The sequence below is a fragment of the Pleuronectes platessa genome, chromosome 22 (assembly GCF_947347685.1).
Source record: "Pleuronectes platessa chromosome 22, fPlePla1.1, whole genome shotgun sequence".
NCBI classification, from domain to species: domain Eukaryota; kingdom Metazoa; phylum Chordata; class Actinopteri; order Pleuronectiformes; family Pleuronectidae; genus Pleuronectes; species Pleuronectes platessa.
Window position 1 is genome coordinate 4,257,416 of NC_070647.1, and position 13,696 is coordinate 4,271,111.

Genomic DNA, 13,696 nt, shown 5'->3' on the forward strand with positions numbered 1-13,696 from the left:
GTTTGCATTATCACAGTATTACCTGTAAAAATGTGCAATTATTTCATGACTCTGCGACACTCTGGGAAGATTTTTTGGTTTCCAATGACAATTTTTTAATTTTTTACTGTCTCCCCAGACCACATGACAAAAAAAAGTCTCCCAGTTAGAAAAAGATCTACACAGGTTAAATCAGAAGGCGAAGGTGGTGGTTATAATTACTCGACTCCAAACATCACCAATCCAAAATAAATCCTTTCCTCCTTAGTTTGTGGTTTTTACCAGAGACACCTCACAACTGTCATCCCATAATCCTTCACTTCCATCAATATTATTATTCGATCCCATGAACAGTCAAGGCCTCATCAGGGTTACAAGATTATTATTACTATTACTATCATTACATCTATGAATATCACTCTTACTGGTTATTATTTTCATTAAAACCAGTCTGACAGATTTAATGAATGTGTACAGTACAGTATTACACCGAAGAGGACGACTAAATTCACCATGTTTCTCTTCCTGACGGGGTTGCTGCTGCTGCTGCTCGGTGTGTTGTGGCTGTCAGCGGCGGCGTGCAGTGCTCTCTTGCGCGGCGTCTCAGCTCTTTGATAGACCACGGTCTCTTTAGACTGCAGCTTTCTGTAGAGGCAACACACGCTCGGTTAGCAGCTGATCTAGTTCATACGGCCAAATGACATCAAGAAACCCTCACTGCAAAGAGCTTTTAATGTTTCTGGTCAATCTCTGTGTGGTCGTACTCTATGCCTCGTTTGTGCTTGTGTCCCTCCTTTCTCATAGAGGCTGCTTCCAATGTTCAGTCCACAAAAAAGACATGCCCACCGGTAGAGATGGGGGATATCCAAAGGGGAAAGGTGACTCACCTGCTTGAGTTTACAATGTAACAAGTGTCCCCTGGTGGACAGACGTAGTAGTGGACTCAATGTTTCTACTGAATGACCTTAAACACATTTGTCTACTCATTGTTCTGGACAAATAAAGGATAAATAAAGACAAATTGGCCATAATGCAGTGAAATAGGAAATCGGCAGTGGCAAAAAAAACCAGACGTAATTGTAATTTTTGTCTCTCTGATGTTTTTCTTTGATGTTCCTGTACATCGCCTTGAATCGACCTCTGTATTTTAGATTTAACATACACAAATCAAAATAACTTAAACCAAGTTAAAGTAGAGTGTGTATGGTTACATTAACGTGTGATTTGAACCCTATTCTTCATATTGACACCAGCTCCACCCTATATCACACATACTGGAAACTTAGTCACACATTGTGAGCTTGGTTACAATCAATGATTTCAGTCTTGGTGCGACGTCACCTTTAAGTTATTCCTGGTAACAATGAATCATAAATAAACATCTTCTCTGTCTATAAACCCCTCAGTTCAGCAAAGAGTTAATAAATGATAATAAGGAAATCGTGACCTGCTACACGATTATGAATTTATCTTTTCGAGGTCGGCCTGAAGACCCTCTCCACCTTGTGAAGATGAGAAGTAAGTCAGAGTTAAACTGTCTTTAGCCTTCATTACATCCCTGGTGGTCAGGCCTCATCCTGCCCCACCATTCACTTAGTGTCACCGAGCATTGATCTACACACTAATTAAGTCCCCTGGCTAGAAGATGTGTGTGTCTGTGTGTAGGTACGAGGTATTAGTACGATTTTTTTCGAAACAAAAGGAAACACAGAAAAGAAATTCAATAAGGAGCTAAAGGGAAGAATGTGTGTGTGTGTGTGTAAAGTAGATGTTTTGACATAAGAAATAACGAAACCATGCCCACCAGTCTAATATGACTCAACCACACAAAAATAATAAATGTTTGATAATCACTGAGAGCAACATCCAATAGATTCAGAGAAGTCAGTCCAGAGAGTGTGTGTAGTCTTAGTTAAATCAATAATTCAGCTGTGTGTAGACACACACACTCACACCCCTCCGCCCTGCACTTCTCCCCAGTGGTGTGAGTGCTGCTGACCCCTGGTCCTCTCAGCCTGTCCCCTCCTCGCTCCTCCATCACGGCTAATTACACTCCCTGGAGTTTAGAGCCATCAGCCTGCAGCCTCGGCCCCCATCTGCTGCTGCGGCGGCGGTGGCGTCTGAGCTCTCTGACAGCCTCCTCTCGCTCTCCTGCTCTGACAGAGTGATAAACTAATAAGCCTGGCTGGGCACACAGAGGTCGTGGTGTGGGGGGGAGACCTGAGCAGAGCTGGACCCTTCCACGTAGCCGGGCTGACTCGGACCGTGCTCCGGGGAGGTGGGGGCCAGGCGGGCAGGGAGTGGAGTTACCGAGGTCTGGCTGATCAATGCTGAGAGACAGACGGGCCTGAGGTTCCGGCATCAGTGTGTGTGGAAGTTTTATTAAGAGTCATTGTGAGAGTGGAAACGCTCGGCGCTCACAGATATTCATATTTCTACTAATACCTCATACCGCTACATGCTTCTCATCAGAACATGAGACAACACATCCAAGTTGGACACTTTCCTAAAATGTAAAAACAATGAATATACACCATGCACCATACATGCTTACAAAATCAACAGCTACACGTCAACAAAGCTCACAGCAGCTTAAACCCTGTGGACATCTCAGAGTACTGGTTTGAGCGTACTGACATCGGTCCAATCACGGCAGACCACATTCGGAGGTGGTCTGGGTCACGTGTGTCTACATTCTTTTAGCAGTGAGGAAAACGAATGTGGTCCTGGGAACATTGGCAGACCCCGAACTCAACTGATGTCCTCCGTGTTAGCAGACATACACACAGAGGATCATACAAACTGTAGCGAGAGGCAGCAACAGCAGAAGCGATTTGCTCTGCTTGAACCTCTGTGTTATTAGAAAGAATAACACAGAAGACAACATGACCTCCTTGTTTCAGGTAACACAAAATAGGAAGCTAGAAATAATGAATATTGTCATGAAATCATTTTATATATGTAATGTTTGTGCCATAATTATTTCGAGGGCATGTAGGCTTTTTAAATATTCCATATTTTAGGAAATTATTTAATGAAAATAAATCTGTAAAGTGTGTTTTTGAAAGAAAAGACACCAAGCACTGTTTGTGTGCTGACTTTAATGTATGTGATGCAAAAGAAATCTCCAAAAAATCCATTTGATGGAATCATGCAGACATAACATTGATGGGTTTTAATTCTTAATTCAAAATGAGGAGGGGAGTTTACATTTAAAAATGCATCAGCTCTTCTCAGGTGGGGCATCGTGGGTTGAGGACCTGTCTGGTGTCTTATGACTATGGACGGGTCTTTGACAGTTACTGAAGCCTGGCATTAAACAGAGCTCGGGGCTAAATTATTTAAGACTGTGGTGCTGATAAGCTCTGACGCTATCTGTCCCGCTCTCTGTACCGCAGAAATTAAGAAAATAGGTTTCCATGTTTATTATTGCTCAATAGAAGTTATCTTGTACGTTTTATCTCACCAACTCTTTTTTTTTAATTAAGACATTTGTCTAGGATGTTCTTTCAGTGTTACCAGCGCAAAATAGAGATATCTCTCTCTCTCTCTCACTGAGCCACGTTTAAAAGTGTGGATTGTTTAAGACCCGTTTTCAACTGTCCCTCTAATAGTAGATATGTTATTTTTTATTATCCTGGCAGCCCAGAGAACACGCATGTGGATCCTTCATGTTTTTATGAGAGGTATATAACATTTTGTTTGATCATTATGAAACTGTGGTGGGACCAATGAGACTATGGCGAGGCAGCCTAAGTAATTAGTGTAAAACAGGGTAATGTATGCGAGCAGCCTGGAGCCCAAACACCAGGAGTTAACTCATTTATACAAACATGGCTTGATGTTTAAAAGTAACTGTTAAACTGCTGATCGTTATGTGTGCGTTCACAGATTCAATCGGAAATCGTCTGAAGTGCCGTTAAGAAATCTTCTTTTTGAGTTTCGCATCCTTCAGAGCTGGAGTGGATTTGGTGCAGTGCAAAGTCCTGTGTTTAGTTTTTCACTCAAGATAAATTATGAGCCATTTTTCAGACATGACCTCTGGGTGAAATCCGGAGAATCGGCTGGGGAGCTTACCCGCAGTTTGCCTTCCACACATGCAGAGCACAGCGGGAGGTTCTCGACACAGATGCGTTCACAACGTCAACAAATCCTCCACATGATTCAGGTGGGAGGCGGAGCAGCCAGGTGCAGAAGACAGAAACAGGAAGTGACCTATTAACTCTGCTGCGTCAAATCAGGTGATATTGTTTACAGCACCCCGACACCGCCGTCAGCTCTCATCACCGCAAACTCTCCTGACATCCTTGTCGGTGTCTTTTTATGTTTGTGACATCGTTCTTTCACCAGGAGATATTTGTTTTCTTTTTGTTTTTTCATTTTTGCATCAGTCAGATGTTAGTAGCGTCATCGCCCTCCTCGACAGAAATTACAGAGGAACTGCGGAGTCCAATGCAAGTCTGAAAGCAGCTATATGGAATGGATCTATTAACTTAAATAGAATAAAGTATTTATGTTTTCATTAGTGTATAACAACCTTTAACTACGGTATGTAGTGTTTTTATTTGCTTAGATTGAGCCAATAAGAACCGATAAGAGTATCGGATCAATAAGGTGTGTGTGTGTGTATGTGTGCCTGTGTGTGCGTTTGTGTGTGCGTGCATACCTGATTGCTGAGCTCAGGCTTTGGTACCAGTCATTCAGATCCTCCTGGTTGGTGGACATCAGCAGGAGTTTGGCTTTGGGGAAGGTTAACTGGAGGAAGACGAGGGAGAGGAGATGAATTAGGATGATTGTGTGTTGTGATACACAATGGCAAGAACAGCTATGCACAATAAACATGAGAACAGTAAGATTGTAGTGCGAGCAAATGTAACTCAGGACAGTTTCATGATTTGAGGTATTTAAAGAGGCACAGGAACCATAAACATTGTCTATTTATCCGTTTTGTGTTGTATTTTAGAAGCCTCAACCTCTGTCAGTCATCAGAGGCTGAAACTGCAGTAACACTATAAAAACAGTAGAGGGTAGGCCACATTAAGCAAAATCCATCCCACTCTGTCACCTCATCATCCGAGCAAAACCTGCTGCTCCTCACAGGCATCCATCGGCCCTACAACTGTGAAATGTGAAGGTGAAGGAGACGGAGAGGTAAACGGCGGGGACAGAATCTGATTCAGTCAGGTCACATTTAGTGGGAAACTATAATCGGCTGTACAGAAATGTGTTCTCAGACGTCCTGCCGGCTTGTCAGCGTCCTCTTCCTTTGAGTCAACAGTAATTATCAACTCTCTGGCGCACGTTGTTAAAGCCAGACGGTGATTGTACTTGTCAAACAAGCCAATGGGAGACGTCTGGGCCCAAACAAAAGGGGCTTTTAGACCAGCGTAATTACACTGGGAAAGCTATTACAGGGGATCAAAATTAGCCCTTCACCACATTTAAATGGCCTCACCGATTTACCTGTGCCTCCAGCCTCCACGCGGGCGACCGGCGGCGGAGGAGAGCGGGCGGGCCATGAGGTATTGATCATTTCCATGTGTATTTAGACGGAACTTTAGGCTCGAACAGAGAAGCATATAGCTCATCAAACATAATGATGCTTTAACACAGAGGGAGGGGAGTTTCTCTCATTATGCATTAAATAGATTAAGATTTCAAATGTACCATCAATACCAAAGTATTATCTAATTACAGAGTTCAGTGAATGGGGCCCGATTTTGAGTGGCGCATGATATTAGGCACTCGCTACTTGGGGGACGGCGGCTGATTTATGCACAAATGCATTCCACTTCTATTGGAATGCAGTAATTAGGGATTTGTCAGGAAATCTGACCCTCTTAGGTAGAAATTACTTTGTATAATAAGAACGGCAGAGCATGGAGCCTCATCGCTGCACATAATTTAGCTTGATTATTTATACATCAAAGAGAATCTGTCAGGGATGTGGGAAAATATTCAAGTAGCGGGGGAATATTAGCAGGAGGAAGACTGCAGACAGAGAGGGAGGGAGAGAGAGAGGGAGAGGAGAAGGGAGGTCGAGGTAGACAAAAGGGAAGAGAAGACAAAAAGAGGGGGAAACGGGCCGAGGCACATGTAAAAGCCGGCTCTCCGCTAACATGCAACCAGAGAGAGAGCAAAAATAACAGGAATTTTAATAAAAGCATTTTTTTCCCCCCCTAAACTTTGCATATAGATTGCCATGGCATTTACAGCTGTCAAATTTAATTTGGCATTAATTCTTCATGGCCCTGGCTGACGAGGGCCCTGGAGTGCTGACAGCCCTTTTCTTTGAGCTTAGGTAGGGGCCCAGGATCAATAATGTGTCCTTATGAGAAATTACATGTAATGCTATTGAGTATGCATCTGGGCCTCGGCGGGATAAGAGGCTAATGAAATGCCATTTCTGCCATTAGATAATGTGCAGCGCGGCCGGCGGAGAGAGCGGCGACAGGCTTGAGGAAGATGTATTTACTGGAGGGGCCGGAAGAGATGGATCTGTAGCCTAATCTGATCCAGCAGCTGAGAGATTCTGTTGCAGCTGGCAGCCATCACTACACACACACACACCATCACCCCAAATAATACAGCTCTGACTAATCTCCCCATCAGCAGCCTTTTCATTCGTCACCTGAAGGATGCTTCTAATTCCCACTGCCTTTTAAAGATGAAGTCACGCAGGCCGAGCTGATGAGACCATCACACATGCAGGACACGCCGGAGTCTTAAACACTGAACTACTTTTACCTGCATCCACCCTCTCATCTGTGTTCTGTGCCGCACATCATCCGAAAATATATAAACTACACATTTGCAAAAACCCTAGACTCCACCGAATCGCGTTAACTGAGTCGATAAGCACGGCAAGGTTTTAGAGTTCATACTGTCGCCTGAACAATTATTTACTGTCCAGATATTTTTTTATCAATAATTAAAATATCAGCTAATTATAAGTGCTAAATTTTCTGTTTGGTTTTTATTAAGTCGCAAAGTGTGTGAGCCAGCTGTGTGAGCAGACAGAGGAGGAACCCAACCTCTCCGTAGCCGCTGTGCATCACAGGGAGGCACATTAGAAACACAACATAAAGAGCTCTTTGAGCAGGGGCGCATCAGCTGAAATGAATATTGATACCGCGCGGCATTGGCACTAAACACTTGCTGCATAAACGCTTTGGTTACTTGCTCAATGACGCGCGACTCGTTCCCTTTGAATGTTTCACGACAGCAACTACATCATTTAGACACAATTTGTCAGCCAGCAGCTGCACCGGGACCTGCAAGACGGATCAGACTGAGAGGAAAGACGCAGTAAAAGAAGGAGAAAAAATAAAAAGTTTAACTTTTGGGGCGCCATCGACAAGGGTTTGAAGGGATTAGGGAGAAGAGGAGGCGAGGTAACCGCAGGTCTCCTCTGACAAGCGGAACTAAATGACATTTCATTCAGGTAGACTGGAAAACATTCAGGAAACCTCCTTTGGCAGATTATACAACAGGAGCCATCAAGGCCATAAGTAAGACAAATCAAAGCAGCATTCATCAAAAGGAGGAAATTAAATAATGCCTCTGCTAAGGACTCACTCATGTGTATACTCAAACCAACGAACAGATGTCTCCCCACCTGCTGCCCGACAACAACTTTTCTCTTTTTCCCTTTCAACTTTTCTACAGTTAGTTCCCCAGGACATCACAGAGCCTGAGTCAGCCCTCTCTACAGTGGCTCTGTTACACACTAAGATCTTGTTTGTCAATGACCTACAATATAACCCTCACCCAGTGATAGCCGATTACTTCAAAATTTGATTCAACAGCATTACCCTGTGTGCTAAGAAGGGTATTGTTTTCAACCCCGAGTGTGAGTGGACAATGCACAAACTTTTGGGGATTATTACTTGTATCTCGAGCTCAACTCGATTGATCAAAGGGCAGCCAACAGAAGATATCTCTGCAAATAATAGAAACAAATTGATGATGATGGCTATGCAAATAAAATACAATTTAATTGAAATTGTTAGATACTGGTTTTAAAAAATGCCTCTTCCAAAATCGAATTGAATCACTGTCAGAGAGCCAATCAGCACGGATAATGCTTAGACCACGATCTAATGATGCTGGTGATTCTTAGTGTAACATACCATTACATTAACATGCACTGTGAAGACTGACAACACAAGGTTTTTAGAAAAAAACAACAAATGTAATATTGCTGCGTGCAAGAAGAGCCATTTTATTCACATTGTGCAAATCTGCCTAGTGTTACCAGGCCTCATATTTCAAAATGTCCTACATCGGAACCCCCCTCATCAAAGAGTAGAGACAACTGTGCTGTGAACATATAACATTCAGAAAGCACAACAATTCAACCAATTGATAAATGGTTATTTACTAAATTTAACAAGACTATAAAATGTGCAGGGACTTAAACTGGGACATCAATGCAACATAAAGAATTAAAGCACATTGTGGTAAATAGCTTCATCAATTTTAAATTAGGAAAGTGCTTGGGGGGGTCGATGAGAATGTCTCTTACAGTATATGTATGGAAAGGAGGAATGTAATCATTCACTTCCTGCTGTTTTCCTTTTGTGTTATTCTTTTCTCTACTATCATATTTCAGCTTCTGTTCATAAATGAGTCAACACTCCATTATTTTCCCCTTCCTGGTTTGTTAATGTTGTTTCTCAGCCTGCTTTCTGCCAGATGAACAACCTAATAGAATATTCCAAGATATCCCAGACACCCCCTGATCCCTCTTATATCATATGGGCCACACGGGTACAGTAAGTAACTCACGCTGAGCAGGCCTCCTTTGCTCTTGGTGTGTCCAAACACCTTCTCCACATTGCAGGCCTTCAGGGGGAACATGTGCTGGCCGGTGAACTTGTCTCCATTGGTGGGATCCAGGGGACTGCAGCGCTTGGCCTGCAGCAGCATGTCGGAGAACAGGAAGAACATCTTGGGCTTAGCCTCCTTGCCTTTCGGAGGAACCATTTTCAGCCAGCCCTCTCGGATGTACCATCTCCCTGCGAGAGGAGGGGAGAACAGACAAAAGCATGAATGGTCACCTTCGTCAGCAGCTAAGACCTTTTTTGAGTTTCATGGAAGCTGGGGGTTTTACCGGCATACACTAAACTGGTACATTGGAACGAAATAAGTAAGGACTTCTATAATTTACACATTACAAAAATGATATCAACAATGTTGCCGATCTACCAAGCCAATGTTGGGGCATATAGTCAAACGGCAATGGCCAAACTCGTCACCAAGTATACATTTTATATATACTAAACCACTGCTGCAAAGCTGACATGTGTATATACAGTCTATGGTTTTGACACTTGACCAGTTCATACATGACACACATCACTCTGCCCATACCTCTTGCACACTAAAGACTATAGTACATCACTGTTTAACCCACAGACTTACAAAGTCCTCCTGTTCGGTGTCTCTCCGAGGAGTGTGTTACAAGCGGCATTGAAACAACATTAAATTCTAAATCTAGTTCTAGAGCTGGTCTCCAGTGGGTTTAATGGTTAATTGTCTGTATTTATATCGCACTTTTCCAGTCTTATTGACCACTCATTGTTCAAGTTACATTCACCAATTCACACACAGATTCACACAGCACTTTTGTATGCACTGCTTTCTCTTATACACACTAATCAAACACTGTTGGCACAAACCCCTGTCAATTCGGGGGTTTAGTACCTTGCCAAAGGACACATTGGAATGGAGACTGTTGGTGGCAGGGATCGAACCACCGACCTTCAGGTTAGTGGAGGATCCCGAGCAGAGGAGTTAAGCTCCAGATTCCATTAGCTCTCTTTATCTCTGCAGACTCTTTCTCTTTGTTAGCAAATAGAGATGTGCGAGGACCTTCTGGTTAGATTAGCAGGCTTCTCATTTGAGTGTTTTCCAAAAGACACAGCCGGCAGCTAATTACAGCACCGGTAGCTAATGGTCATTGATCCAATTTCCAGCTTTCTCCGAGTCTGTGCATCAGTGTTTGGAGAAATGACTTGAGGACATGACTTGGAAGGAAAAACAGAAGCAGTCAGACGTCTAGACCAGTTGATATAATTTAGCAATCAACATTTGACGATTTTTGCTGCTTAGCTTATTTTAAGGTTTTCACTATTAGGCGCTCACAATTATCTTTGCCAGCAGAAGGAGATAGAGATCTTTAAGTTTAAGCTCTTTCTTAATCTGACAACGAGGGTATGTTTATGCAGCTGTTCTTTTGTTTGTTTGCTGGTTGACTTTCACCAAACCTGGTGACCGGATGGGACATGGGCCAAGAAAGAACCCATTCAATTATGGCTCGGATCCAGACGAAGGGATGGATCCAGAGATAGGGCATTTACATTTTCACCCACTTCCTAGGGAATAATTCATGGTCTTTATAAAATGATAATAATAATGAAAAATAAGATATATTGCAGGGACTGATATTTAAGCATGTGTGCAATCTGGTGCAACTGGTCCAGTTGTGCCATTCTAGTTACCGTAAGGCATTTGCAGATTTTGAAACCTAAACCAGATATAAATTCAAGAATGATTTCAAAAGGATTCAGATTCACTCAGTGGATTTAATACTGAATTCTGACTTGATGGTTGTGAATCCCCAAACCAATGCAGGTTTATCTCATTTTACAGATTAAGTATAAAAGGGATAATAACCTTTGTCTCCCAAGCATCAAATTGAAGGGAACCAAAAAAAATAATAATAATGAGACTAAGCTGTGCTGACTTGGAAAGATAAATGAAGGCTATTCAAAGGGAACAAAAAAGACAAGAGAGAATCTGAGACGGACTCAGTGGGAGGCAGGCATATCAGGGTGTGGCTACAGAGGAGTGCTCTCATCTCTATCAACTGTGATTGGCAGCGGCGTGATGATAGCTAATAAGCAAAAGGCTGACATTTGGATAGATAAAATGAAAATTGAGCCAGAGTTCCAGGATGTTTTTGTAATTGCCCCAGCCAGTAGCCTGTGATTGCAGCTAGCCTGAGTGGCTGGAGCTGTGCCTCTGGGGCTTAGAGAGGACATTTTCAGCTACAGACAAGTCTACTGAGATTAAGTGGCACTGCCAGGCGGGGGTCAAATTGCTTTTAAAATGCCATGGGTCTCAAACGGGAAAAACAGTCGAGAGACATGCCACGACTCTCTAAGGTGCTCTGTGGAGATTGGAGCAGTGGTTGTAATCGTTCTATTAAATATGATATAAATAAAGCCCTGTTTGAGCCTTATACAACTCTTTAAGGACACATTTACTGAGTGTGTAGTCAGTAACCACTCAAACATGATCAGTTAGAGAAATTAAGATATTTTTTCAAGTTGAAGACAACTGTAGGGGACCTGGATGCTGCACAAATATCTCAACTTAACTGACAGTCCTGGGTCAGTCTTGGGCCATTCACCTAATTTACAATCAAGTAGATTTTAAGAGGTACAAGTACAAGAAAAAGGTACTCCAATGGGATACATGTGTTGCCCTGGGCAGCCACCCTTTAAGTATGAATACACAACTGTCTTATAGCCATAACTCCCAGTAAGAGAACGGTATACCAGGAATGTATTACTGTCTCTTATTTTTTGGTATTCAGCCTGCAGCCAGTCAAAGATCTGAAGGATTGCATTTACAGAAACACTCAAATAAGTCCCCCTTAAACCGTTGGATTTTCAAAAGCTGATTTAAAGCTAAAACGGCATTAGGCCAATCGGGCAAATCAATTAAGTTATTTCATCTTTAGAATGCCCAATAAATAAATGTTACTGGTTCCAGCTCATATATGGGATAATTTGCTGGTTTTCTTTAGGGGATTATTGTATTGTAAAGCACTATTGATTGGTTCATCTATAAAAGGTCAGACTATAGTGAAACACGACTGTTGTAATTTCCAACAGCCCAAGGAGGTGTGTGTTACGACTTTGTAGCAGGGCTCCAGATTAACCCTTTTTCCACTGGTGCAACTAACTTTTTCATTTAGCCTATAATTTAAGTGCACACAAAGTTTTTCAATGTGCCTTTAGGCACACAATAATACACCTTTTAACCCTTTTCTTGACAGTTCCCATATGCCTTGGTCATTTCTTAACTAGGGTTGCGTTTGGTTCCATTTGATTTATTCCAATATTGATTTAGTTCAGGTTATTTCATTGTACAATACCAATTTTGCCTGAAAAATTAAAGAAGTTCCCAGCGAACTTAAGCTTAAAACCTCTAACTCAGTGCATTCAATTACATTTTGTTGGATTATATTTTGTCCGAGAAAGTATTGCGATAAATTATATTGTTGTCATCATAGTGAAACCATTTTATAGCAATGTTACTAGGATTAATATAATAGTGTAAGAACGGGGGGGGGGACTGCTTCAGGGGCACCAAGTTAAAGTCACAGTCTTATGTTCAATTGACACTGTGAATCACAGTTGGAGTATTTTGACAGCTAAGATAAAGACGAAATCTCTCAAGCTAAATTTATCTGTACAATATCTCTTTCTTTGATAGAAAGTCAAAACCACTGGCCTGTTGCATTTCTACTAGAAAAGTAAAACTTTCTCAGAAACAATTCTTTAGACCTTTGTTGCCTGGGAAATGCAAACAACTCTCAAACTATACAGCAAAAGCTTGAGAGATACATTTTCTGTTTGGCTACTTTCAAATACGTCTTCACCTAGTACTGACCATGATGAGTAAAATGGCATCTGAGTAAAATCTACAGAATGCCCCTTTAGAGAGTTTATTCATAACCTCACTTCTACCTCTATCGGAAGGATTCCTTAAAAAAAAAAAAACTATGAATGTATTATTTGTTGATTGTGGCCATTTAAATGGCAAAGTTTGTTAACTTCATGTATGTTTGATGAATGTTCTGACCCCGATGTCAAATTTACGGTGGCAATAGAAATGTGTTAAATATGATTAAATCATCTCACAGATCAGACTGAGATTGTACGGTTACACAGGCTTGAAAGGAACATAACAGCAGCATTCTGGGATAACAGTGTGTTATCACTTTTAATTCACACTTGGGCAGTTATGTGTTAAGTGTCTGCTCAAGCATCCGAATGCTGCCAGGGTCCAGTGTGCCGAAACTGACATGTTTCAGTAGACATCAAGTCTGCCAGTTACCCAGATGTGTTTGTATCATCTTCTGCTCTCTTCACTATTCAAACGATACGAGCGATTCAAGTATCCAAACGGTTGCATCTGACCAGGAGATGTGTGCTAGAGGTTGACACCTGTCCTGTATTTCACAGTTTAGGAGGAGATGCTGACATTCATACTCTGAATATAATATCACTTATCATAATTCCTTACTATCTGCTGAACAATAAATATTATCTATTGAACTATACAAACATTTGATGAAAATGGTTACTTTTCACAAATGTTGTTGTACACACTTGAACATAATAGGCGTATATTAATGTACAATATGTAAACGTACAAAAATGTTTGGCCGATGCTTTGTGTTCTTCCACACGACATGGTTTCGGGAAGGGAATTTGCACCAACAAACATGGAGGGGAGTGAAGTTGACATGGGAGGACGACTCTAATCAGCCAAAACAAGCAGCTCGTACCTAGCGGGGCGACACATGTCTCATTAATGTGGTTTAGTTTAAATAGTCTGACACGGACCAGAAAACCTAAAAAAAGTTATATTGCAATCCGTTCCCAGCCGAAGACTCACAAACCACAAAACTTTCTAC

The 13,696-nt window shown here is 41.9% G+C and overlaps 1 protein-coding gene across 1 annotated transcript in view; it reads right to left on the reverse strand.

Annotated features, from left to right (window-relative positions):
• The window catches only part of arhgef39 (Rho guanine nucleotide exchange factor (GEF) 39), a 48,632-nt gene that overhangs the window by 2,895 nt on the left and 32,041 nt on the right, over window positions 1–13,696 (reverse strand). Inside the window, exons 8-10 of the mRNA XM_053414862.1 lie at window positions 8,770–8,999; window positions 4,646–4,734; window positions 492–624 (exon numbers count right to left, since the gene is read on the reverse strand). Coding sequence (XP_053270837.1) covers window positions 492–624; window positions 4,646–4,734; window positions 8,770–8,999 — 452 coding nt within the window. The remainder of the gene's footprint in view (window positions 1–491; window positions 625–4,645; window positions 4,735–8,769; window positions 9,000–13,696) is intronic.